Source organism: Balaenoptera ricei, chromosome 7 (assembly GCF_028023285.1).
Source record: "Balaenoptera ricei isolate mBalRic1 chromosome 7, mBalRic1.hap2, whole genome shotgun sequence".
Lineage (NCBI taxonomy): Eukaryota > Metazoa > Chordata > Mammalia > Artiodactyla > Balaenopteridae > Balaenoptera > Balaenoptera ricei.
In genome coordinates, this window is record NC_082645.1 from 115,178,265 (window position 1) to 115,200,690 (window position 22,426).

Sequence of the window (22,426 nt, forward strand, 5' to 3'; positions counted from 1 at the left end):
AAGGAGACGCGGCAGAGGGAGGGGGGAGGACTGGCAGGCGATTGGATTGCCAGAACCTTAGGTTCATGTGTATAGAGTGAACAGATAGATTACCCAGACTCCAAACTAGCTTTACTGGAATTCTGAGGACTAGCCAGTTTATATAAGTAGAAATTTCTTTTCGTACTTGGGTTCTGAAATTTTAATGGTCAGGTTCTATAAAAGTGATAGTTAAGTTGACAAATACTGATCAAACCCAAGATGTATTTATGTAAAGTAGAAAATTTTACTGAGAAATAACAAACTCGGTCTCTAGGGTCGATTGACATGTTTTTAAATTCCTGCACTCATTTTTTGTAAAGGAAATTGATGACACTGAATTTCTTGAAATGAACAGCGTAAGAACCCACAGGAAAATGCTGGGCTCTGCACCCACTAGTACATTCATTGCTCTTGGAACTGACCAGCCGGATATTTTGGTCTCATTATTCCATTTGTCCTGCTACTTGATTCTGTAAAGATGCAGGAAAGCTGTTTTTGACCATGGAATTGGCTTCCATTGTGTTTCAAGTGCCTCATTTTAATTGATATGTTGGATTTACCATCGTTTTTTTTTTTTTTTTTTAAACCTTCCTTTCTTAATCTTTGTTTTTATGCAGACAAATGTGAGTTCAAGGGTTCCCTGTCTGGCAGTAATGCAGGAATTACAAGCATTGAATTTGATAGTGCTGTAAGTACCTAATATCCATGGAAATGGGTGAGTTTAGAGGTTTATAGAAACAGCTTTAAACATCTGGTTCTTGAAATTTAAAAACTTACCTGGTTTCTCTGCTATTTTCTGTCTTAATGTTAGAGAAGGATGTAGGTAGATTATAAATTCTGTGCTGATCATGACCGTGTTGAAGACTGGGTAGGGGAGACAGGTCTGGGGTACCCCAGCAAGGCAGTCGCCAGACTTGATAAAGGCCCCGGTTTGGGCCAAGGCAGTGCAGGTGGAGAGGAGAGGGTCTAGCGAGAAGCGCCAGAGACAAGCAGGTCTCCAACGGGGGCAGTTGGGAGGTGTGGCTGGGGAGAGTCGGTGGTTCTGAGCTCTTGGACTTGGACAGGTGCAGAGAATTAGTACTTGCTGTTACTGAAGGTGGGAGGTGGTGGGGAGTGAACACAGGAGGAGGAATTCCATTTTGAGCTGGAGGTATCTACAGCCTACAGGCGAGGCTGAGCAGGCTCGGGAGAAAGGTCTGAACTTAATGGGGATGGATGAATTAACAGAATACTGGTTGTAGCGGTATTCAGCTCAGGTGTATAGTTATCGGCATCTAAACCTTCTTGGGCTTGATTACCAGGGAATTTGTATCATGTGAACTGAGTTCTTCTATTTTGGGTAACATTTCTTCTCCTCCCCTTTATTCCTGTAGGGATCTTACCTCTTAGCAGCGTCAAATGATTTTGCAAGCCGCATCTGGACTGTGGATGACTATCGGTTACGGGTAAGACCCAGTTAGGAAAGTTAATGTAATCTCCAGACTTCATGTGGTTGCTTACCAGTCACACGATGTAGGAAATGGCAGGTTGATTGATGAGGAGAATTGTGTGTTGTCCTGAAAATCATACTTGATTCCCCCTGCCCTTTCCTTTCCTCTCCTCCTTAGGAAAATTGATGTTTCCACTTTACATTCTTACTTTGTCCAATATTCAGTTGCAGAATATTTGCAATAGGAAACCATCACATTTCCATGAAAGACTTGGGATGCTCCTGTTCATAAGAACTAAATTTTTTTGGTAGGTGTCAGTTTTAGCTTATCTTCAGCTATTTTAGCACCAGAGTATAATTTGTGTTTCTTAAGCACCCCAAGACTAAATCGCCGCACAAAGTAGAACTGGAAAGTAGGCTATAGAAGTACATGTGGGGGGCTTCCCTGGTGGCACAGTGGTTAAGAATCCTCCTGGCCAATGCAAGGGACACGGGTTCAAGCCCTGGTCCAGGAAGATCCCACATGCCACAGAGCAACTAAGCCTGCGAGCCACAACTACTGAGCCCACGTGCCACAACTACTGAGCCTGTGCTCTAGAGCCCGTGAGCCACAACTACTGAGCCCATGTGCCACAACTACTGAAGCCCACGTGCCTAGAGCCTGTGCTCCGCAACAAGAGAAGCCCCCACAGTGAGAAGCCTGCGCACCGCAATGAAGAGTAGCCCCCGCTCACCACAACTAGAGAGAGCCCACAGCAATGAAGACCCAATGCAGCCAAAAATAAATAAATAAAATAAATAATTTAAAAAAAAATAATAAATACATGTGGGTACACTTATGATAGAGATAAAACAACTCAGCCAGGAAACAGGTGTATGGGAAAGCAAGAACAGTGGGATCAGATGTTGATGAAATCTGCATGTGAACCCAAACCTACCAAGAAGACTCTTGGATTCCAAGACAAAGACAAAAATTAGATGGTTATATCACTTTTGTTCTAATAGAAGACATAGCTTAATTTAGAGACATGTTTTTCTCCTTAAGCTGGAAGCAACCTTCACACGAGCTCATTAAATAAAGGCTACTGAAAGATAAGGTGGAGGATTTACTTGACATTGGTAGGCATTTTACCTGCAAAAAAAAGCTTGACACAAACTTGTGTGTCAACCCACATAAAAAACAGAGAGCATGATGTTAAGATGAACTTCATAAAGATAAATCTACAGGGAGGTGGGGAGCTGCAATAGAAGTAGTCCATTAGGTAGTTTCTGATGGTCTGATTCGATGGTGCAGGGATGCAGCTAGAAGAATAGTTAGAAACACACAGTTCACTTATCATTTGGGCTTTCCATTTTCTTGAAGGAGCTGTGTGGAAAATGGCCAGTGTTAGATGCTAGCTAATACCTAAAGGGTGGTAATTCTTTTTTTTTTTTTTTTTGTATTTATTTTTGGCTGTGTTGGGTCTTCGTTTCTGTGCGAGGGCTTTCTCTGGTTGCGGCGAGCAGGGGCCACTCTTCATTGTGGTGCGCGGGCCTCTCACTGTCGCGGGCTCTCTTGCTGCGGAGCACAAGCTCCAGCCGCGCAGGCTCAGTAGTTGTGGCTCACGGGCCTAGTTGCTCCTCAGCATGTGGGATCTTCCCAGACCAGGGCTCGAACCCGTGTCCCCTGCATTGGCAGGCAGATTCTCAATCACTGCGCCACCAGGGAAGCCCAGGGTGGTAATTCTTGATTGTTAGTTGAAAGAGAATCCACGTGCAAAGCATGAGATGTGAGGATGACAAAGATTACGTTCTCTTCTGAAAGCTGAAGGGCCTGCCTGGTGTTCTTGTTGCAAGGAAGGAACAGGGAGGTGGGTGCCTGCGGCAGGGCTGGACCCCGTTCAAGCAGCAATACACATCTGTTCAAATGCTTGAACAAGTTCTCAGTTGAAGCCCTGTAGCCCTGCACCGTAAGCATGGAAAAAGTCCCATGTGACAGCCTAGACTGTTCTCCTGGCAGTGTTACAGTCCGTCCTGTGGCATGCCTTCTCTACGTAACCATCAGTTGCTTAGCGGAAATTTAAGACAGGGTTGAATACTTCCGCAGTCATTATTTTTCCTAAAGGAAAGGGGCTTTTACCTGAGTGGTTTCCGTGTGTTTGACCCAGTAGTCGGGTATATTATATATGTTACTGCTTTTAATCCTCAGGGGGATGCAGGTGAGGTAGGTAGATGGGGAAACTGAGGCTCAGCTAAGCCCACAGTACTGCCTGAGGTCACACAGTTAACAAATAGAAAGATGAGACTTTGGATTGAGTCCTGTGTTCAGTTGGCCTGGATTATTCTAGGCTGAGATAGAGTAAAACTGTGTAATTAGTGAAGAGGGACATACAGCCTTCCTTACATTTTAGGCCCTTAGAGGAGTAAAGCAAGGAGTTGAGTGCGGGATGATATATGTATTTTTTTTCTATTTTACTTTATTTATTTATTTATTTATTTTAATTTTTGAATTTTATTTATTTTTTTATACAGCAGGTCCTTATTACTCATCAGTTTTATACACATCAGTGTATACATGTCGATCCCAATCGCCCAATTCATCACACCACCACCACCCCCCCACCACTTTCCCCCCTTGGTGTCCATACGTTTGTTCTCTACATCTGTGTCTCAATTTCTGCCCTGCAAACAGGTTCATCTGTACCATTTTTCTAGGTTGCATATATATGCGTTAATATACGATATTTGTTTTTCTCTTTCTGACTTACTTCACTCTGTATGACAGTCTCTGGGTCCATCCATGTCTCTACAAATGACCCAATTTCGTTCCTTTTTATGGCTGAGTAATATTCCATTGTATATATGTACCACAACTTCTTTATCCATTCGTCTGTCGATGGGCATTTAGGCTGCTTCCATGACCTGGCTATTGTAAATAGTGCTGCAGTGAACATTGGGGTGCATCATGTGTCTTTTTTTTTTTTTTTCAATTATATGCATTTTTTTTTTCACACACACACACTGTATTTTATTTTTACAAGAGATAAATAGACTGACACCAAGCATTGTAAATGGATGACCACAACAAAAGCAACAATGATTGCAATTACCAAACACGAAACACACTCATACTATGTCATAATATTGACATTCAGTCCAGTAATCCTCCACTGTAACAGCTCCTTTACTTTGCAGTGAAAATTGATTTGTATATTCTTTGCCTCTGAGTCCTTGTGGGATTTTTTTTTTTATTCAAACAGAAAGTCACAGAAATTATAATCATCCTCATCAGTTCACTCAGTCCCATGTAATTAATTTTTTTTTTCATCTTGATCTTTTGTTAGCACTTTTATGAGTTCATCAGTTTTTCATTAGAGTTCTGAAAATGCTTATTCATTCAGTTCAGCAGTACAGTTACCAGAAACCTGCACTTGTCAGAGTCTTTTCTATGAATTCCTTGAAGATGAAACCCTTTTATAGGAACATAATTGCAAAAGCATCAGAGTACACCCAGAACTGTCTGTAAATGACAAAAGACTTAAAAATGACCATAGTTAAAGATTTGATGAAAGTTCATAATAGTGCAGTTGACAAGGAAATTTAATTATTTCTGAGATATACATTATAAAGTAATAACTAGAATTATGACTTATAACATTATACCAGAACATACAAGATTTTTAGAAATTTCACGTAATGTCTGAAACATTTATATTAACATATTTCCATACAGATAACCCAATGAAAGTTTAGTATTGTTTTGTTTCTTTGTTTTTTTATACTGCAGGTTCTTATTAGTCATCAATTTTATACACATCAGTGTATACATGTCAATCCCAATCGCCCAATTCAGCACACGACCATCCCCACCCCACCGCAGTTTTCCCCCCTTGGTGTCCATATGTCCATTCTCTACATCTGTGTCTCAACTTCTGCCCTGCAAACCGGCTCATCTGTACCATTTTTCTAGGTTCCACATACATGCGTTAATATACGATATTTGTTTTTCTCTTTCTGACTTACTTCACTCTGTATGACAGTCTCTAGATCCATCCACGTCTCAACAAATGACTCAATTTCGTTCCTTTTTATGGCTGAGTAATATTCCATTGTATATATGTACCACAACTTCTTTATCCATTCGTCTGTCGATGGGCATTTAGGTTGCTTCCATGTCCTGGCTATTGTAAATAGTGCTGCAATGAACATTGGGGTGCATGTGTCTTTTTGAATTATGGTTTTCTCTGGGTATACGCCCAGTAGTGGGATTGCTGGATCATATGGTAATTCTATTTTTAGTTTTTTAAGGAACCTCCATACTGTTCTCCATAGTGGCTGTATCAATTTACATTCCCACCAACAGTGCAAGAGGGTTCCCTTTTCTCCACACCCTCTCCAGCATTTGCTGTTTGTAGATTTTCTGATGAAGCCCATTCTTACCGGTGTGAGGTGATACCTCACTGTAGATTTTGATTTGCATTTCTCTAATAATTAGTGAAGTTGAGCAGCTTTTCATGTGCCTCTTGGCCATCTGCATGTCTTCTTTGGAGAAATGTCTATTTAGGTCTTCTGCCCATTTTTGGATTGGGTTGTTTGTTTTTTTAATATTGAGCTGCATGAGCTGTTTATATATTTTGGAGATTAATCCTTTCTCCATTGATTCGTTTGCAAGTATTTTCTCCCATTCTGAGGGTTGTCTTTTTGTCTTGTTTATGGTTTCCTTTGCTGTGCAAAAGCTTTGAAGTTTCATTAGGTCCCATTTGTTTATTTTTGTTTTTGTTTCCATTACTCTAGGAGGTGGATCAAAAAAGATCTTGCTGTGATTTATGTCAAAGAGTGTTCTTCCTATGTTTTCCTCTAAGAGTTTTATAGTGACCAGTCTTACATTTAGGTCTCTAATCCATTTTGAATTTATTTTTGTGTATGGTGTTAGGGAGTGTTCGAATTTCATTTTTTTTTACATGTAGCTGTCCAGTTTTCCCAGCACCACTTATTGAAGAGACTGTCTTTTCTCTATTGCATATCCTTGCCTCCTTTGTCATAGATTAGTTGACCATAGGTGCATGGGTTTATCTCTGGGCTTTCTATCTTGTTCCATTGATCTATGTTTCTGTTTTTGTGCCAGTACCATATTGTCTTGATTACTGTAGCTTTTTAGTATAGTCTAAAGTCAGGGAGTCTGATTCCTCCAGCTCCGTTTTTTTCCCTCAAGACTGCTTTGGCTATTCAGGGTCTTTTGTGTCTCCATACAAATTTTAAGATTTTTTGTTCTAGTTCCGTTAAAAAATGCCATTGGTAATTTGATAGGGATTGCATTGGATCTGTAGATTGCTTTGGGCAGTGTAGTCATTTTCACAATATTGATTCTTCCAATCCAAGAACATGGTATGTCTCTCTATCTGTTTGTATCATCTTTAATTTCTTTCATCAGTGTCTTATAGTTTTCTGCATACAGGTCTTTTGTCTCCCTAGGTAGGTTTATTCCTAGGTATTTTATTCTTTTTGTTGCAATGGAAAATGGGAGTGTTTCCTTAATTTCCCTTTCAGAGTTTTCATCATTAGTGTATAGGAATACAAGAGATTTCTGTGCATTAATTTTGTATCCTGCAACTTCACCAAATTCATTGATTAGCTCTAGTAGTTTTCTGGTGGCATCTTTAGGATTCTCTATGTATAGTATCATGTCCTTTGCAAACAGTGACAGTTTTACTACTTCTTTTCCAATTTGTATTCCTTTTATTTCTTTTTCTTCTCTGATTGCCGTGGTTAGGACTTCCAGAACTATATTGAATAATAGTGGTGAGAGTGGACATCCTTGTCTTGTTCCTGATCTTAGAGGAAATGCTTTCAGTTTTTCACCATTGAGAATGATGTTTGCTGTGGGTTTGTCATATATGGCCTTTATTCTGTTGAGGTAGGTTCCCTCCATGCCCACTTTCTGGAGAGTTTTTATCATAAATGGGTGTTGAATTTTGTCAAAAGCTTTTTCTGCATCTATTGAGATGATCATATGGTTTTTATTCTTCAATTTGTTAATATGGTTTATCACATTGATTGATTTGCGTATATTGAAGAATCCTTGCATCCCTGGGATAAATCCCACTTGATCATGGTGAATGATCCTTTTAATGTGTTGTTGGATTCTGTTTGCTAGTATTTTGTTGAGGATTTTTGCATCTATATTCATCAGTGATATTGGTCTATAATTTTCTTCTTTAGTAGTATCTTTGTCTGGTTTTGGTATCAGGGTGATGGTGGCCTCATAGAATGAGTTTGGGAATGTTTCTTCTTCCGCAATTTTTTGGAAGAGTTTGAGAAGGATGGGTGTTAGCTCTTCTCTAAATGTTTGATAGAATTCACCTGTGAAGCCATCTGGTCCTAGACTTTTGTTTGTTGGAAGATTTTTAATCACAGTTTCAATTTCATTACTTGTGATTGGTCTGTTCATATTTTCTACTTCTTCCTGGTTCAGTCTTGGAAGGTTATACCTTTCTAAGAATTTGTCCATTTCTTCCATGTTGTCCATTTTATTGGCATAGAGTTGCTTGTCGTAGCCTTTTAGGATGCTTTGTATTTCTGCGGTGTCTGTTGTAACTTCTCCTTTTTCATTTCTAATTTTATTGATTTGAGTCCTCTCCCTCTTTTCTTGATGAGTCTGGCTAATGGTTTATCAATTTTGTTTATCTTCTCAAAGAACCAGCTTTTAGTTTTATTGATCTTTGCTATTGTTTTCTTTGTTTCTTTTTTATTTATTTCTGCTCTGATATTTATGATTTCTTTCCTTCTGCTAACTTTGGGTTTTGTTTGTTCTTCTTTCTCTAGTTCCTTTAGGTGTAAGGTTAGATTGTTTATTTGAGATTTTTCTTGTTTCTTGATGTAGGCTTGTATCGTTATAAACTTCCCTCTTAGAACTGCTTTTGCTGCATCCCATAGGTTTTGGATCGTTGTGTTTTCATTGTCATTTGTCTCTAGGTATTTTTTGATTTCCTCTTTGATTTCTTCAGTGATCTCTTGGTTATTTAGTAACGTATTGTTTAGCGTCCATGTGTTTGTGTTTTTTACGTTTTTTTATCTGTAATTGATTTCTAATCTCATAGCGTTGTGGTCAGAAAAGATACTTGATATGATTTCAATTTTCTTAAATTTACTGAGGCTTGATTTATGACCCAAGATGTGATCTATCCTGGAGAATGTTCCTTGTGCACTTGAGAAGAAAGTGTAATCTGCTGTTTTTGGATGGAATATCAATTAAATATATCTGGTGTAGTGTGTCATTTAAAGCTTCTGTTTCCTTATTTATTTTTATTTTGGATGATCTGTCCATTGGTGTAAGTGAGGTGTTAAAGTCCCCCACTATTACTGTGTTACTGTCGATTTCCTCTTTTATAGCTGTTAGCAGTTGCCTTATGCATTGAGGTGCTCCGATGTTGGGTGCATATATATTTATAATTGTTATATCTTCTTCTTGGATTGATCCCTTGATCATTATGTAGTGTCCTTCCTTGTCTCTTGTAACATTCTTTATTTTAAAGTCTATTTTATCTGATAGGAGTATTGCTACTCCAGATTTCTTTTGATTTCCATTTGCATGGAATATCTTTTTCCATCCCCTCACTTTCAGTCTGTATGTGTCCCTAGGTCTGAAGTGGGTCTCTTGTAGACAGCATATAGATGGGTCTTGTTTTTGTATCCGTTCAGCGAGCCTGTGTCTTTTGGTTGGAGCATTTAATCCATTCACGTTTAAAGTAATTATCGATATGTATGTTCCTATGACCATTTTCTTAATTGTTTTGTGTTTGTTTTTGTAGGTCCTTTTCTTCTCTTGTGTTTCCCACTTAGAGAAGTTCCTTTAGCATTTGTTGTAGAGCTGGTTTGGTGATGCTGAATTCTCTTAGCTTTTGCTTGTGTGTAAAGCTTTTGATCTCTCCATCGAATCTGAATGAGATCCTTGCCAGGTAGAGTAATCTTGGTTGTAGGTTCTTCCCTTTCATCACTTTAAGTATATCATGCCACTCCCTTCTGGCTTGTAGAGTTTCTGCTGAGGAATCAGCTGTTAACCTTATGGGAGTTCCCTTGTATGTTATTTGTCATTTTTCCCTTGCTGCTTTCAATAATTTTTGTTTTTCTTTAATTTTTGCCAGTTTGATTACTATGTGTCTCAGCATGTTTCTCCTTGGGTTTATCCTATATGGGACTCTGTGCTTCCTGGACTTGGGTGGCTATTTCCTTTCCCATGTTAGGGAAGTTTTCAACTATAATCTCTTCACATATTTTCTCGGGTCCTTTCTCTCTCTCTTCTCCTTCTGGGACCCCTATTTTTTGATGAAATAGAAGTACCTACACAAGTTTTTGGTCTCTCCCCATGGTTTGTGCAGATTGAATGATTTATACTGAGCATTATTCCTATACTGTATTTAGCATAAACTTTGTTGCTGGAACCTTTTTGATCTTTCCAGAAGGATCAGTGAGAGGTTGTCACACAGCCACAGCACAGCTACCACCTGGCTGGCAGTGACTGTAAGTTGCTGTTCCAGTTTCAGAGAGGTTTAAATGTGAGAAGAAGGAGTCTCGGAATCCGTGCAAACTTCTTCTTAAAGGGGACGTACATGTGGCCCTGAGTTTTCTCTTCCTGTACTAAAGTGGAGTTGTTCTCCTAAGCACAGAGGAAAGATTGGTTTCTAAAATGTTAACTCTAAACTGCAAGGTCTCAGCTTTGGGGGTCAGGGTTGAAACCCAGTAAGTTGACATTTGTAGTAAGTATATTAGGGTCTTTTAAAAGCTGCTCTTTTTTGGGGGGTTGGGGGGACGGATTCCCTGGCGTTCCAGTGGTTAGGACCCCACACTTTGACTGCCGAGGGCCCAGGTTCAATTCCTGGTCAGGGAGCGAAGATCCCACAAGCCATGCAGTGCAGCCCAAAAAAAAAAAAGCCTTTTCTTTTAAAAAAAAAAAAATATTATAAAGAAATCATTAGTGAATACGTGAATATCTTCTGAGCCTTTGAAGTTTCTGCACATAAACATGTTGATCCATATTGAAAAGTAGGGAAAGTGCGGCACCCTCACCATCCCCAGCCCCCTCTCTCCCGTCGGGCTCCAGTAGTGCTGTGGTGGGCAGAGGGCGCTGACATTCGGTTATGACCCACTTCTGCGTTGCTTGGCAGCCCAGGAAAGACGCCCTGGTTGGCATCCCACAGCTAGTCACGAGAAGATTTGATTGTTGGGAATGCTGGTATCTGTGGTTATGATCTGACATTTCAAGCTGAGACCTCTGATTGAAAAACCCCTAGGAGTTTTAATTGTTTATTTAAAGAGTCCTGATGTTTCCTTTTATTTTTTTTTTTAATTTATTTTTGGCTGCGTTGGGTCCTCATTGCTGAGCGCATGCTTTCTCTAGTTGTAGCAAGCTGGGACTGCTCTTCATTGTGGTGCGCGGGCTTCTCATTGTCGTGGCTTCTCTTGTGGAGCACGGGCTCTAGGCACGTGGGCTTCAGTAGTTGTGGCACGTGGGCTCAGTAGTTGTGGCTCGCGGGCTCTGGAGTGCAGGCTCAGTAGTTGTGGCGCACGGGCTTAGTTGCTCCGCGGCATGTGGGATCTTCCTGGGCCAGGGCTCGAACCCGTGTCCCTTCCATTGGCAGGCGGATTCTTAACCACTGTGCCACCAGGGAAGCCCCTGATGTTTCCTTTTATACTGATAAATTATGCCTCTGGTGAACCTCTCTATTCTGACTTTAAATAGGAGACTGACTTTCAGAGACATTGGTAAAATCCAAGATTTAAAAATTTTGTAATTTGATATAATTCAGACTTACAGAAAATTGCAAGAACAAAATAGACCAGTATCTGTAATAGAGCTTATTTCAAGAATGTCCTCTGACTGCCCTCCACCCCTTTTAAGTTGTGTAATTAACAGCTTAAAATGTGACTAGCCTCAGTAAAGAATACAGATTCAGGAAATTTCTGCATGTATTTTTTAAACACTTGGGAGAAGACAAACATGTTATTTTTCTATAACATGTAAGATTAACGTGGCAGCACAAATCTGATAATATTAAATAGATACCGTTAGTATATACATTGTTCTTTTCCATTTCATTGGCTAATAAGACTAAATGTAGATATCCTGTCTATTTGTATTCTGTATACTTTCTGTAGTAGAGCCTTTACTAAGTACTTTATTATACAGTTTTTGTATATACTTTTTTTAAATTTAAGTAGAATTGACCTACAACACTATGTTAGTTCCAGGTACACAACATAGTGATTTGTTATTTCTGTACATTACCAAATGATCACCATGGTAAATCTAGTTATACCTGTCACCAAAGTTACTACAGTATTAACTGTGCTCCCCGTGCTGTACCTTTCACCCCCGTGACCATTTTGTAGTGGTAGCTTGTACCTCTTCATCTCTCACCTTTTACACTCAGACCCCCCACTCCCACCCCACACAATCACCACCTTGTTCTCTGTGAGTCTCTTTCTTTTCTGTAAGGTGTTGATTTGTTTTTTAGATTCCACGTATAAATAAAATCATATGGTATTTGTGTTTCTCTGTCTGACTCATTTCACTTAGCATAATACCCTCTATGTTCATCCATGTTGTCACAGAGGGCGAGATTTCATTCTTTTTTATGACTTATATTCCCCTGTATATATGTACCATGTCTTTATCCATTCATCTATCACTGGACGCTTAGGTAGCTTCCGTATCTTGACTGTTGCGATTAATGCTACAGTGAAAATAGGGGGGCATATATCTTTTCAAATGAGTGGTTTTGTTTTCTTTGGAAAAATACCCAGAAGTAGAATTGCTGGATCGTATGGGGTTTCTATTTTTAATTTTTTGAGGGCCCTTCATGTTGTTTTCTATAGTGGCTTCACCAACGTACTTTTCCACCAGCAATGTGCGAGGATTCCCTTTTCTCCACATCCTCACCAACACTTGTTACTTGTTGTCTTTTTGATAATAGCCGTTCTGACAGGTGTGCAGTGATAATCTTATTGTGGTTTTGATTTGCATTTCCCTGATGACCAGTGATGTTGAGCATCTTTTCATGTGTCCATTGGCCATCTGTATGTCTTCTTTGGAAAAATGTCTATTCAGGTCCTCTGCCTGCTCCTCCCTTATTTTGAGGGCATGGTCATGTCAAGTTTGTACTGTGGTGTTGGATCTTTTACTTGTTCTTTCATTACCCTTTTTTTTTTAGTTTTATTGGTGGTGGGAGGTTTATCCTCTTCCTCTTAATACCTCACCCCAGGCAATACCCAAAGATAGGCTTTCTGGGTGTTTCCCTGAGCCGCTCATCCTTCTGTCTCTGAGTGTTCCTGACCAGATCTCAGGGTGTTTGGAGAAGCTGGCCCCCTGGCAGTTTGCCGCTGACTCTCCCGGTGCGGCGCCCTGGAGGTTTACCCCGGTTGTGTTCTCTCCCTTAGCATACACTCACGGGACACAGCGGCAAGGTGCTGTCTGCCAAGTTCCTGCTGGACAACGCGCGTATTGTTTCTGGAAGTCACGACCGGACCCTCAAGCTCTGGGATCTACGCAGCAAAGTCTGTGAGGAAATTCAGTCTCTCTGTGTCTATGAACGATTAGATATTAACCTCAGAGGTGTTTGTTTCCACGTTAAAGCCTGCATTTAGTGCGATAAACTTTGAAAGTCCAGTCTCATGTTGAGTGGCGCTGATGTAGTGACTGTTTTTCAAGTTTGAAGCTTCATTTAAATAAGTAGTTCTGATTACTTAGGGTGAGAGTGCAGCAATGTTATGTGCACAGCCGCAGAGGGGCCTCTGCTTGATTATTCATGTTCGGTTTTCGTTCAGGCATAAAGACGGTATTTGCGGGATCCAGCTGCAATGATATTGTCTGCACAGAGCAGTGTGTGATGAGTGGACATTTTGACAAGAAAATTCGTTTCTGGGACATCCGGTAAAACACCCAGGAGCTTGGTGGGGAGGCAGATGGGAGGGTCTGTATGTGGCAGAATTGTGATGGTGTCTTGTGTGTGGGCTGTGTTTTTAAAACCCCTGGAAATGGCAGCAATGAGCTCCAGTCCACATTATCTTCCCAGTTTGACACTCTTTACCCTGAAGTAGACGGTCACATTCAACAGTCACCTCTGAGCATGCCTTGTGTACTTACAAACAGATGAACAACTAGGTTGTTAGGGGGTTTCAAGTGTAATCGAGAAGACAGACACACAAGTCTTCAGGGTGTGTTGAAGTAGGGCCAGGAGCCCTTGTCCAAGGATGTTAGAGACCGTCTCTCAAGATGAGTCTTGAGAAGTGAGTAGGTTTCACGTTGCAGAAGAGCCACTGAGGGACATTCCAGGCCAGAACAGGGCAGTCTGGCAGGGCAAGTCAGGCGAGGGCAGATGAGACTAATAGGGTGGGTTGGGATCAGATTGCTGCGGGCTTTGGACGCCATTGGTAGATGACTTGATCTCAGAAGCCGTTGGGTGATTAGGAAAGGATTGCTTCATGAGAGTGTGGTAGATTACATTGGTGGCAGTTTCAAAGGGTGTACTGGGGAGCGGGAAATCAGTAAAGCATTGAGGATCTGAACTCAAGGCAGTGGAGGGAGATGTGGAGGGGGGATTTGGACAGGGTTTGTTACAAGTTGGATGTGGAGGGTGAGGAAGGAGAGAAGTAAAGCAAGATGCAGAATAAATGACAGATTTAGGAAGAGGATGCAGTGAACATGTTCAGAAAAGGACATAAATTTGAGGTTTCTAATAGACATTTGGAAAAACAGCAGTTTTGAGAGGTTGGCTGGGAGAAAAAATGAGACGTCCTCACAGGACTTTGAAGACATGAGAGTGGATTAGTCAGAGCCCACCTGTGAAGCAACAGGAGGGCAGTACTTCGGGAGCTGCCCGAGGAGGGAGGAGTGGCAGAAAGGGGAAGAAAGCTGGAGTCCTGCTGATGGGCCAGGGTGGGGGGAGTAGAAGGGACAGGAGTCCTGTAGGGTGAGGACGGCTGTCTAGGATGTAGGTAATTGGTGATTAGCTTCAGGTGTACTGGTTGGCAGAACTTTGAACCGGGAGTAAGGAATTCTAGAGCTGAGCTGGATGTTAGAAGGCTCCTCCTGGTCTCCCCCTAATTTGACAGACGAAGACCCCAAGTCCCCGGGAGGTGGAGCGGCAACAGTAAGATAAACTCTCTTACTTGGTTGTGGTTTGAGGTAGGAAATCATTTCATCGAAAGTTTACAGCAGAATGAATGACTCCAGAAGGGTCTGCACCTCCTTTGGCTGTGTCACCAACAGGGCCCAGTCCAGGATTGCTGAGCACAGACCTGGGTGTGGACCGCGGCCCAGAGGAGAACTGGGAGAAGAAAAGGAAGGAGAAGGGGTTGCCAGGGTGCCCCGGTTCCACATCTGGAGTCACCAGGATGAGTTGGAGGGTCCCCGAGCTTTACTTTGTATGACAGGAAGCCTGGAGCGTCCACACATTTGTCCATATAAGGCAGCCCAGACCTGCTAAAGCGGTTTACGTCCCTTTGGATAAGTTGAAATGATAAAATTGAAGTAATACTAATTAAATAGTAGCCCTGCTTAGTTCATGCTGATCAGAAGCTCTGACTGGCAATTACTGTATCATTTCAGAAACAGGCAAGGAAATTAATCCTTACCAGTTTTAGAGTTCTAGTACTCACCACTACTGAGAGAATCTATTGATGGGAAAATAATAAAAGCCAGGGCTGAGATTATTTGTGTGGGGCTGGGAGCACTTTCACCGTCCTTGAGGAGTATTGCATTCTAGTTCAGTTGCCTTTTCTCCTTCCTCCTTTTCTCTGTGGCATGCCATCCTGGTTGAAATGGGGAAGTTCTGACCTTTCTGTGTTAGGTTTTCTCAGACTTTCCATCTTTTTCGTAGATCAGAGAGTATTGTCCGAGAGATGGAGCTCTTGGGAAAGATTACTGCCCTGGACTTAAACCCAGAAAGAACTGAACTCCTCAGCTGCTCCCGAGATGACCTGCTAAAAATTATTGACCTACGAATAAATGCTGTCAGACAGACATTCAGGTAACTGAAGACACTGTGGTTGGGTTTCATTTGAGTCTTGCTGATTTTTCGGAGGGTTGTGAGAAGGCCAGAAGCCTGACTTGACCTCACATCCCAAGTTTGCATGGACTCTGGGGGTAACGGTGCCCTGTCGTCGTCTGTTTCAGCGCGCCGGGCTTCAAGTGCGGCTCCGACTGGACGCGAGTTGTGTTCAGGTTAGTGGTGACGCTCCTCCCGTCCCACCCCGCGCCCCCAGCACGGTTCACCTCAGAGGTTAGAGCAGAGGCATCTTCCCACTGGGGAAACGAGCTACGTCTGTACAGTGTCTCCACATGCGCAGGTGTCCAGGAACGAAGCTGCACGGTCAGTCCTAGAGGTCACTGTCACTGTTTCCTTCCTTTCTAAAGTGTCCCTTCTGTGATTGCATGAAAATATGTCCCAATTCAAAAACTAATAATGGCTAGTTGGTTGGTTCTGGGTATATCAAGTTCACCTCTCTTTACTCATTTACATAAGAACTCTTTGAGAGCTTTTTGGGAAGAGTAGTGTCCCCTGGAACAGAGCAGAATAGGCTCTCTGGAGACGGGGTGGCTTCCCTTTCCTGTTCTGCCTTCCACACATGGCTCTTCTCCCAAATACATTGCCATGGTTAGTGCCAGTATCGTGGAGAAGCTTCTCTACAGTCGATGCTTCCTTCCTTGTCTGCTTTCACTGAACCATATAACGAGGCAGTCCATCAACTGAAAGAAACCCTTCACCATTTGGGGGTTGACTTTGACCTCCCTATGTGCTATGTTTGAGTCTGAGAGATGGTTAGGGACTTGTGGCCCCAAGAAGTAGTGCAGCGGCACTATTTTTCATTAGCTGGTGAGGCCAGATGATAGGGTGAAGCGGCTTTGGCCCAAACGGTTGTGAAGAGCATCTTCTGGTTTCTGGGTACACGGGAATGGTCACATGTTTGACTCGTAAGTGAAGAGTAAACATGACTTCCTGGGGAGGGGTCCGGGAAGACGCTGAGTTGGGGATGGGTGGTAGACGCCGTTTCTTGTCTTATGTGTCCTGCAGCCCTGACGGCAGTTACGTGGCAGCAGGCTCGGCCGAGGGCTCTGTCTACATCTGGAGCGTGCTCTCCGGGAAAGTGGAGAAGGTCCTTTCAAAGCATCACAGGTAAGATGTCAGCCCCTCTCAGGTGGGGAGCAAGCCTGTGACTTCCTCCCAGGGGTCATGTCCTCTTCAGGCGTGGACCCGAGTCGACCCCATGAGGGCAGTGTCCACTCACGTGCTCTACTGTGAGCCAGGTTGGTGGAGGGAAGCTGGGGCCCTTCTCCCCAGACAGCAGACAGCAGCGTCCTACTTATTTATGTTACAGACCGTTCCAGCTAGAGCAGTTAGGGTATGGCCACTGGAAAAAGGTTAGAGCCCCACGTTCTATGGCGCCTCCTGTCTTCCTCCTGCCCCTTCACCGCTCTCCTTCCTCTCTGGCTCCCCTTCTCCCTACTAAGCCCCTTTCCTCAGGAAATCGGCTGCTTGTAAACACCGATTTTCACGTGCTTTTTACTTTCATCCAGGCCCCTTTTCCTCTCGGCTTTGTTGTGTCCCCCAAGCCCAGCTGCTCTTAGAACCCAGGCCCAGGGCCCTCCGGGACCGCCCCTCGCTGCCCCTCACCGCCCTCGCCGTAGTGCTGCTTCCCCGCTCCTCAGCCAGTCGCCCTGAGGTGCTCGTCAGAGGCTCTTTTCTTAACTCAGAGCTACTCCCTTAGGGTAGACTTGATAAGGCCTGACTCCTTGCATTCCAAACCGCCTCCTGGAGTCAAGGCAGGCTTCCCCCAGGTTCTTCCGCCCTGTAAGCGCCTGTCTGTGCGTGGGAGGCACACCGGCGAGGAAAACGGGCGCTGGGACAAGCCCGACGCCCTGGTGGCGAGGGAGCCCGGCGCTCGGCTCACGAACGTCTCACCCGTGTTCCGACCTCTCCCCTTGAAGCTCAGCGATCAACGCCGTGGCCTGGTCGCCTGCCGGCTCCCACGTCGTCAGCGTGGACAAAGGAAGCAAAGCTGTGCTGTGGTCAGAGTACTGAGGGCACCTCGTCAGGAGAGAGCGGATCGGAAGCTGGAGGGGCACGCAGGCCCCACGGCTCTGTCCTGGCAGGTGGCGCCTGGGCTGTGGCTTTGACCTCCAGAGAAGAGCTCGAGCCATGGGGCGCAGTTGCCTGCCTTTGAGCAGGGCTCCCGAGGGTCGTGGCTGAGGTCCCATGGCCTGAAAGAGTAACACTGAGAAAAACCTGACGCTGCGGTCGCTCAGCAGAGGTTCAGGTTCTTGCCTTGATTCAAGTGGGAAACACTACTGGCTCTGACCTTGCATACCTCAGCGGGGTGGGCGCAGGCACCTGCTGGCTTCTTCCCTGGGCGCCGGTGCCGCAGACGCCCCCTGCACCGGGTGTTGCTTCTCCCCCTGTGCTCTCTCCCATCCTTCCAAAGTCGGTTCCGGCCTGATGAATGTCCTGTCACCTTGGGGTCATTTTCCCAGGGAACTTGCTTTAATCATGGATTAACAGAAACCCAAATGGGATTACCCCTGCCCTCAGGTAGCCCACGGGGACGGCCCTGATTTCTGAGGAGACCGTGGGACTGTGGTCCCCCCTGCTGGTCTGTGTCTTTATTACGAGGCTCTTACTCTGATCTCACCTGATCACTGTTGGAATTTCCTTAGGTCTCCTAAACTGTTCTTAGAAAGCAACTGTTCTTCAAAACTCCTTCCTCCCTCCCCTCCCCGCCCCCCAATTCTACATATCTATCTCTTGGTCAAGAAATAAATCTCAATTTGGTTTAAAAAAAAAAAAAATTGGCGGGGGGTAGGAGAAGAAGTGCACAACCCTTTTTCCAGAGAAGTGGATGAGCTGCAGGAATAAAGACTGTATTCCGGGATCATCTGTAGCTTCTCAGAAGGTGGGCCGCCCCCTTCTTCCCGGCTGTGCTGGGGTTACAGTTTCTGGTGGTGTGGGATTGGAGGCCTCCAGTGTATTACCCTGGAGCCAGTAGTTCCGGCTCGCTGCCCCTTTGCCAAGCCTATGTGCAATACCCCTCGGTGCTTTAGTGCAGGAAGCCCATTCCAGGAAGCATGGGAATGCCATCTTTCGATTTCGGGACTTGCGAGTAAGGCCGGGAAGAAACTGGCCTATGCGTTTTTTTTTTTTAACATTTATCTTTACCATCTTACGCGTTTATAAAATTCTAGTTCCTTGAGTGACTGAAACACCAATATTTTTATCACTTACTCATTCGCACTTTAATTTTCTTCCTTCCGGACTTGTTCTCTGGACGTCTGTGGGAGCGAGGGCTAGAGCAGGGCGAGGACGGGCTGCGCGTTCCCTCTGATGGTATTAGCGGCTCCGTTCTCCCCTTTCCCCTGCCCTCGCCTCCCCTTTTCAGTTTGCTGTTCAGAGAACTCGTGCTGAGGGGAGTTGAAATTCACAGGCCAGGGCATGTCTTTTATTTATTTAATTATGTTGCCCAACAGAACTTGATTGTAAATAAAAAAGAAATCTGTTATGTACTTTTCACACTCCATGCCTCTTGGTAGTTATTTTATTCTTCTTTATCCTTAAGGGCAAAAAGCTGGTTTTTTTCATTTGTTTTCCTGGTATGCATTCATTTGTAAATGATGGTTAATACTGTCCCCATGCCTTTCCTTATTGTTCATCATTTAAGCCCAAGGTACTACTGTCTGTAAACATCAGCGTTCCAGTTTCACGTCATTTGCAAATCTTAACTGAAACCAGAAAAGGGTCTTCGGAATTTCGGCAGCTGTGCGGTCTGCTCCACGCTGCAGCAGTACGAGCTCCCGGTCCCCCCCTGCAGGCTTTGTTCACAGGATTGATAGTGAGCTGTATGTGTCTCCCAGCCTCCAGGCCTCTTCTTTGCTGAAGGGGCATGATTTCCTCATTGAAGAGTGATTTATTCGTAGCAGCTCAGATATCTGGCGAGTGGCTGTGTGCCATAACAAATTAGGGTCTCCCTGATCTATCCCCCCCCACCCCCAAGGACCCCTGTCCAGCCCGTTACCAGCCAGTAGCCCAGCAACTTGATTCAGGATTCCATCATGATCTGGAGTCTCAGAAGCAGCCGGCCATCTCCAAAAAGCGGAAGGTGGGGATCCTGTTGCCGTCACCTTCGAGGAGGTAAGTCTCATTCTTCAAAAAGGCTGAAAGTAAGCATTGTAGTAGCCTCTGATTATCCTGGGTTTTTTTTGACCTTGGAGGGAAGCACGACTGCTCTCTCTGCTCTTAACAAAGATGTTTCCGTTTGAGATCCATCCATACTGTAAAGCTCTCTTCAGGTCACCTGACTGCCAGGCTGGGTTACAGGTGTGGCTTCCATTGGGTGGAACATGCTTCCATCCAGCTCATGGTCTTCATTCTCTTTCTCAGATGATCTGGGACCCTCCTCCAGTGCTGCTGGTTTTATCGGTCAGGGTGGGAGGTGGGCATGGGGGGGTTTCTAATTTCCCAGATGAATCCCGGCGGGTTAGAGCTAGCGTGCTCCCCTGCAGGTGTTGCGGGCTTTGATCCAGACATTAGCGTATCTCGGGCTGAGAATTAAAGACTTTAAAAATTTATATTCCCTAGGTTGTTTCCCAAAATAGAGTGGTATATCAAGTTCTGTGCCTTACTCTTAAAGCACATACTGTGCACACATTCACCTTTATCTTGTGAAGCCCCGATGCATCTTTCATATCACAGCACACAGGATATTTTGTGGGGACACTGGGGCAAATGGATGAAGCTGCTCTCAGCTGGGAGGGGCCAGCCCAGGCCCCAGGGGCGTGTTTGTTGGGAAGTTCCAGGGTTTGGAGTGTACCAAGGTGTGCAGAGCTACTGTGTGTCTTCACATCTATAGCACAACCGTGATCAGTCATGATCTTGGGGAATCGGACAATTTGAAATGTAGACCTGAAGCTCACCGCCTGGGTGGAGCACCGGGAGAGAAGGGTGGCAGTGATGAAACCTCGTGCAAGACTGCTTGCCAGGCTGCAGAAACCACAAATGTTTGTTTTTATGAGATGCCTTGGATAGTAATAAGGAAGCTATGGCTCTCAAATTCTGTCAGCTCTGAAGTGTATCCCATTTCACAAATGGGGGGAAGTTGCCCAGCGAAGCAAGAGGCTGTTCCGGAGTCCTGGCCCCCAGGTGGGCATTGGTGCCCGGGGGCATCCACCTCACCTGCCGCCCCATCCAGCCCTCCATGCGAGCCAGCGGGAAGTGCCTCTTCGGGGATGAGGACGAGCTGCCGTGTCTGTCTTTATTCCACTGCGTCCTTTCTCTCGTGTCTCACTGTAAGGCTCATTCTCACTAGAAATCCCAAATTTTCAAGCCAGTAAACTTTGGAAATCTTGAATAAAGTGAAATATATCTGTATTTGCATAGATTGTGTAGAAACACGTAGGATGTGTGGTACGTGCCAGTAAAAGATTGGACTCTGATCCAGGAAATGATTCTTGCCTCCCTCACCTCAGCAGAATTGGATTCTCTCACCTCAGGGAGCTCTGGTTTCCATCTGTGCTGCTGAACTCTTCCCTGTGTTCACTCCAGACCTTTCTCCCATCCTCTCTGTGCTCTGGCCAGGTGGGCTCTTCAGACGCTCCCTGCTCTTACTCATCTTGCTGGGGGCCGAGCTGCCCTCTTTAACCCTGAGTGGCAGTCGATGGGAACAGCCACGTCTCTGGGGGCCCAGAACCCGAGGCGGCGAAGGAAACACCAGTGTAGCAAGTCTTCGTGTACCTACCTGCCACTCAGTACTATTGCCAGAGTACTTTACAGCAAGGTTCAAGCATGTCATTTTTCCCATAAATCAGCATGCATCCCAACCTAATAAGGACACCATGCCATAATTACACCTCACAGAATTAACAGTGACTCTGTCATCCACTATCCAGTCTATATTCAAATTCTCCTGATTGTTTCAATGTTTTTTATGATTCCTTGTTTATGATTACAACCTCTTAGAACCAGGTGGTTCTAAGACGTCTCGGGATCAACCATATCCTTGACATTCACGTAGTTCTTGGCACAGAGTGGGTACTCAATAAAGTATTTAGTAGAACTGAATCAGCAAAAAAACAAACCAAGTGAATCAGGATCCAGTGAGCTTTTTGCTGCATAACAAACTGCCATAACATAGAATGGTTTAAAACAAGTACTGTTTCTCCTGATTCTGTGAGCAGGCATAGCCGGCTGGATTTGGGGCAACTGGTAGAGGGGGGGCTCGTATCTGGCTGTTAATGTGCCGTCAGCAAGGGGAGCAAGGATGATGCAGCAAGAAAGCAAGCGTCTGTGGGACCGCGTGTCGCTCTGCCTGGTCACCTTCGTTACGCCCCATTGGCTAGAGCAGGTGGCACGCGCAGCCCTGCCTCTGAGGGGGGCTGCGGAGCAGCGTGGGGACAGGGAAGGGAATCGCCTTGGCGGTTCTGGCAACTGATGCGCCACGCTGGATTTGGTTGACTTTCCTCATGTAAGCTCTGCGTCCCACGTGGGAATGTAGCCCTGGAGATTGCTGTGTGCCGGGCTCCAGGGGTTTGGTCCAACCCTAGGACCTGGAGAAGAGAGCAGGGGAATTCAGGCTTTGGGCTTCATTTTTCCAGAGAAATGGACTTCAGAGACAATGGGTAGGTATGCTTGTGAGCCGGGCCCGTAGGAAGACAGGCTGTACACGGTCTAGTTTCTAGATAGAAAGCCATACATTCCATTGCTCCCTGGAGTACGTGCCCAGGTGCTTCTAAGAGGTCGTAAGCCAGAAGTCTCAAGATCAGTCATATCCTTGACATCTTGACATTCACGTAGTACTTGGCACAAAGTCTTTATTTAGTAGAATTGAATCAGCAAAAACAAAGTGAATCGTAACCAGCTAAAAGGAAGAGTAAGAGGGAAAGTAGTTTAAAAAAATAAGAATAAACCACTTAACAAGGGTAAATACTGTTTTATAGGAGTGTTGTGTATATATGTG

At 44.4% G+C, this 22,426-nt stretch overlaps 1 protein-coding gene and 1 non-coding gene across 4 annotated transcripts in view; both read left to right on the forward strand.

Annotated features, from left to right (window-relative positions):
* The window catches only part of ATG16L1 (autophagy related 16 like 1), a 43,550-nt gene extending 24,556 nt beyond the window's left edge, over positions 1 to 18,994 (forward strand). For all 3 annotated transcript variants that reach the window (XM_059928957.1, XM_059928958.1, XM_059928959.1), the window contains 8 exons: positions 639 to 709; positions 1,395 to 1,466; positions 12,863 to 12,983; positions 13,250 to 13,355; positions 15,304 to 15,453; positions 15,600 to 15,647; positions 16,498 to 16,599; positions 17,412 to 18,994. In XM_059928957.1, the coding sequence (XP_059784940.1) occupies positions 639 to 709; positions 1,395 to 1,466; positions 12,863 to 12,983; positions 13,250 to 13,355; positions 15,304 to 15,453; positions 15,600 to 15,647; positions 16,498 to 16,599; positions 17,412 to 17,505 (764 nt within the window). In that variant the 3' untranslated portion in view covers positions 17,506 to 18,994. The remainder of the gene's footprint in view (positions 1 to 638; positions 710 to 1,394; positions 1,467 to 12,862; positions 12,984 to 13,249; positions 13,356 to 15,303; positions 15,454 to 15,599; positions 15,648 to 16,497; positions 16,600 to 17,411) is intronic.
* LOC132369398 (small Cajal body-specific RNA 6) lies at positions 10,454 to 10,696 on the forward strand. The gene has a single exon (XR_009504377.1). It is a non-coding gene; the product is annotated as a small Cajal body-specific RNA 6 (non-coding RNA).
* Positions 18,995 to 22,426: the final 3,432 nt, after the last annotated feature.